Source organism: Lactuca saligna, chromosome 5 (assembly GCF_052625555.1).
Source record: "Lactuca saligna cultivar CGN05327 chromosome 5, ASM5262555v1, whole genome shotgun sequence".
Classification (NCBI taxonomy): Eukaryota; Viridiplantae; Streptophyta; class Magnoliopsida; order Asterales; family Asteraceae; genus Lactuca; species Lactuca saligna.
This window is the reverse complement of record NC_136421.1, coordinates 96747071-96750647: the sequence shown is the minus strand read 5'-3', so window position 1 is coordinate 96750647 and position 3577 is coordinate 96747071. Positions and strand designations below refer to the sequence as shown.

The 3577-nt window shown below is 38.4% G+C and overlaps 1 protein-coding gene across 1 annotated transcript; it reads left to right on the top strand.

Moving 5' to 3' along the window:
• Positions 1-264: 264 nt before the first annotated feature.
• On the top strand, positions 265-3156 carry LOC144996898 (NADH-ubiquinone oxidoreductase 20 kDa subunit). Its single transcript, XM_078956680.1, has 2 exons — positions 265-836; positions 2663-3156. Exons 1-2 carry the CDS (start codon positions 433-435, stop codon positions 2895-2897), a joined length of 639 nt encoding a protein of 212 aa, XP_078812806.1. The 5' UTR covers positions 265-432; the 3' UTR covers positions 2898-3156.
• Positions 3157-3577: the final 421 nt, after the last annotated feature.

The following is a 3577-nucleotide window of genomic DNA, read 5'->3' as shown; positions in this document are numbered from 1 at the left end:
TCCTTTTATGTAACTTTATATATTTCAAAAGCTTCCAGCTACTTTTGCCAAACATTCATATAACAAATAAAAGCTACAGCTTTCCGCTACCAGCTACCAGCTACACGTTACCAACTACCCGCTAACAGCTAACCGCTACCCACTTCCAGCTACCCGCTTCCAGCTAACAGCTACTTTTGCCAAACACCCAATATGTCTTTAACCAAACGAGAATGTCCTAAATCAAATGGAGATGCAAAGTCCTTAAATGGAGATGCCTGCAACGTATTTGATATTCGTTGAAACACGAACACACCACTGTTATCGATCATTTTTAGCCGAGTCGACCCGTCCAAACCTAAACAACCCTCTTCTTCCCCTCTCAACCTTAACTAAAACTAATAATCGTCACAAATCCTCTCTCTCGACTCCGCGATTCTCTCATCGGTCTCGATGGCTCTTCTTGCCAGGCAATCGCACCGCCTCGCTCTGCTGGCCTCTTCCCAAAGAGCCGCCGCATCGATCCACACAACCGTCCCGGCGTTAGCGGAAGGCTTCTCCTCTCCGGCGCCCTACTCTCGACCAGGTCCACCTTCGACGGCTTCCCCGGAAGGTTTATCAAAGACGGCGGAGTTCGTGATCTCCAAGGTGGACGATCTAATGAACTGGGCACGTCGTGGATCTATCTGGCCTATGACCTTCGGCCTTGCTTGCTGTGCCGTCGAGATGATGCACACTGGCGCTGCTAGGTACGATTTGGATAGGTTTGGGATCATTTTCAGGCCTAGCCCGAGGCAATCTGATTGTATGATTGTTGCCGGCACTCTCACCAACAAGATGGCTCCTGCTCTTCGAAAGTACGCCCTTCTTACCCTCTCATATGTGTGATGTGTTCATATGTCTGTATATCTTTAATTGTGAAGAAATCCCTCAGACTTCAAATCTTGGTTTGGTAATTATTTTGAATGGAAATTATTAGCATATATAAATCAAGGCTATATGGTATTTTTGGACTTCTAGGGTTTTATGACTATGGACTGTGTACTGTTCGACAATTTATGCTTGTGGAGCTGTTTTATCATGATGGCAACCACAAACAAGCACTCACTATCACTTTCATCTAGAGGCTTAATAGGAACCGATTTTGATGTTAGGTTTTGGTTGTGCTGCTTGAAACCTTGGCTGGTTATTGTAAGTGATGATGTGTATTTGTCTGTGATCAAGAATGCATCAAGGTGCCAATCATCTTCGTTGGATGTTATTTATTGTGATTTGTGATAGCCATGCCAAATGATAGTATTTTTACTGACACCCCTTAACCCGCAGCAAAGTTATTATGCCCTTTTCATTCATTTTCTCTATCAATTTTGAAGGGAAGTTCATTAATCGGGTCAAATACTTCAATCACCTAGTTCATTCGTAGTTTAGGTTTGGGTAATTTAGATCGCCTGAAACCTGAATAAGAATAAATATTTTTTTAGTATCTTCCTTTTAATGATAGCAGGAGTGTGGACCTATATTCTTTTCTTTTTTGTGGTGGGTGAACCTCTGCTTCCATTTGAAGTTAAGGAGATGTTTGTTTTGAAATTGTTTATGTGATATTTTATAATCAAAATCAAAGGAGATATGGTATAGCTGTGCCTCTGCAACTTGAAGTGGTAGTAATCACTTTTGATCAATGTGCTTGGTAGATTTTAAGTAATTTACTCACAAATTGCATATAGTTGAATCAGTGAATCTTTTAAAAGACTTGCAAATTATTCTATCGTTATATTTAAAAAACGGTATTGAGTTTGCACAACTCTATTATTTTAATTTGAGTTTGGGCCTTTGGGGAGAGAATAAGAGACGATTTTGAAAGAGAACTTATGAATCTTATAACGTAATGGTGAGAGATGATGTGCTGTTGTTTATTGTCATTAGGAGGGGTAGGTGCCCCATAGTTGAGGAAAAGATCTCTTAGTTTAGCTCAAAATGGGAAATAAGTAAGTAGTTAAAAGTTTTCTTTGATAATCTTTTTTGTAGAAGATGGTATACTCATATGGAAACTTAAAATTACTTGTTAATCGGTCTTTATCCTAAATTTGTGACATTGTTTATGCAAAAAAGCCCCAAAAGTAGCTTTTTTTTCAATATTAAAAACTTCAGTTTAAATGCTGTACAAAACATAAAGATATCATAGATGGCATAATAACTATAAACCTTTTTTGTTTCCTATTTTCTGCTGAAATTCACAAAAGTTATAACTAATTGTTCAATATGTATACCCCAGGTGTTACTTACTACAACTGCTTTTCAAGGATTATATTTCTTCCCGCCCTTAATTTTAACTTTTCGTAGAGGCAGCAATGCATACAAAGCTGTGGAATATATTGCTTGACAACATGATTTAATACTCTAAAATAATTAATTATATGTATTTATCTGAATTAGTTCATTTGATGATTAAGAAAGAAAATTTTTCGGTGTTGCAAAGGTATTACTTACTTTATAGGAGGTCGTATTGAAAGACAGATGTGTTGTTTTTGAAAAATAATATAATAGTAATAGGCAGGGAGGTTGTTGGGTGGTAATAGCAATGTAGAGTGTGTTTTTAAAAGCACAAGCAGTTGCATATTTTGTTGTAGAAATAGAAATGGAAATAGAATATATATGTAAAATAAAAGTGATTGTGGTGTGGCAGGGTGTATGACCAGATGCCTGAGCCACGGTGGGTGATATCGATGGGAAGCTGTGCAAATGGAGGGGGATACTATCATTACTCTTACTCTGTTGTGCGTGGCTGCGATAGGATTGTCCCTGTTGACATCTATGTCCCTGGTTGCCCCCCAACAGCCGAGGCTCTCTTGTATGGCCTTCTTCAGCTGCAGAAGAAGATCAACAGGCGTAAGGACTTCCTTCACTGGTGGACCAAGTAAAACACTTCCTGCTTCTGCCACCCAATAAGCTTTCTGTATTTCTGCTTTTCCTGTTTGTTTATTATAAGACATAACTTTCTGTTCACTGCTCTTTGTATGATTGTTGCTTTTGTTAAACATGGGGATTGATTTCATTGAATAAGACCCTCCTGAAACAAAAAGCTGCCATTATAGAACGTCAGGAAAATGATGTTCACTCAAAACAAAAACGATTTCTTCAAATGTTTCTGAATTCTCTAAAAGTCTTATGAGTTGTTTAGACCGGATGGGGTGCTACTTCCCATTTTTACCATGCATTTCCTTTTCTTTTTTGTCAGTTGTCACACACATGGAATGCTTTGCCATGTAATGCTATATTTACCTTTTTTTTGGTATTTAAACAATTTTGTGTGGATAATAAATTTCATTAATTGAAATAAGAAATAAGAAGTTAAAAACTTAAAGGACATAAAAGAAATTAAAACATGTAGCACGAATCCTTCATCTGAAAATCCATCTTCCAGGTATGGAACCCATGTTGAGGTCATTATGTTCAACTCAGTAAATAAGTTCTACTATACAGTTACAGTGAGCATTGTGATGTAGGGATGAGCATATGGACCGGGGAACCGGCCGGAACCGGAACCGGAACCCGATGGAACCGGTCGGGCCGGGACCGGGATGTTATTTTTGTGGATTTT

Bases quoted from the DNA above. Each gene is read 5' to 3' on its own strand.
- LOC144996898 (XM_078956680.1), top strand. From the start codon at position 433: ATGGCTCTTCTTGCCAGGCAATCGCACCGCCTCGCTCTGCTGGCCTCT. The intron at 837-2,662 runs GTACGCCCTTCT...GTGGTGTGGCAG, and splicing joins ATGGCTCCTGCTCTTCGAAA to GGTGTATGACCAGATGCCTG.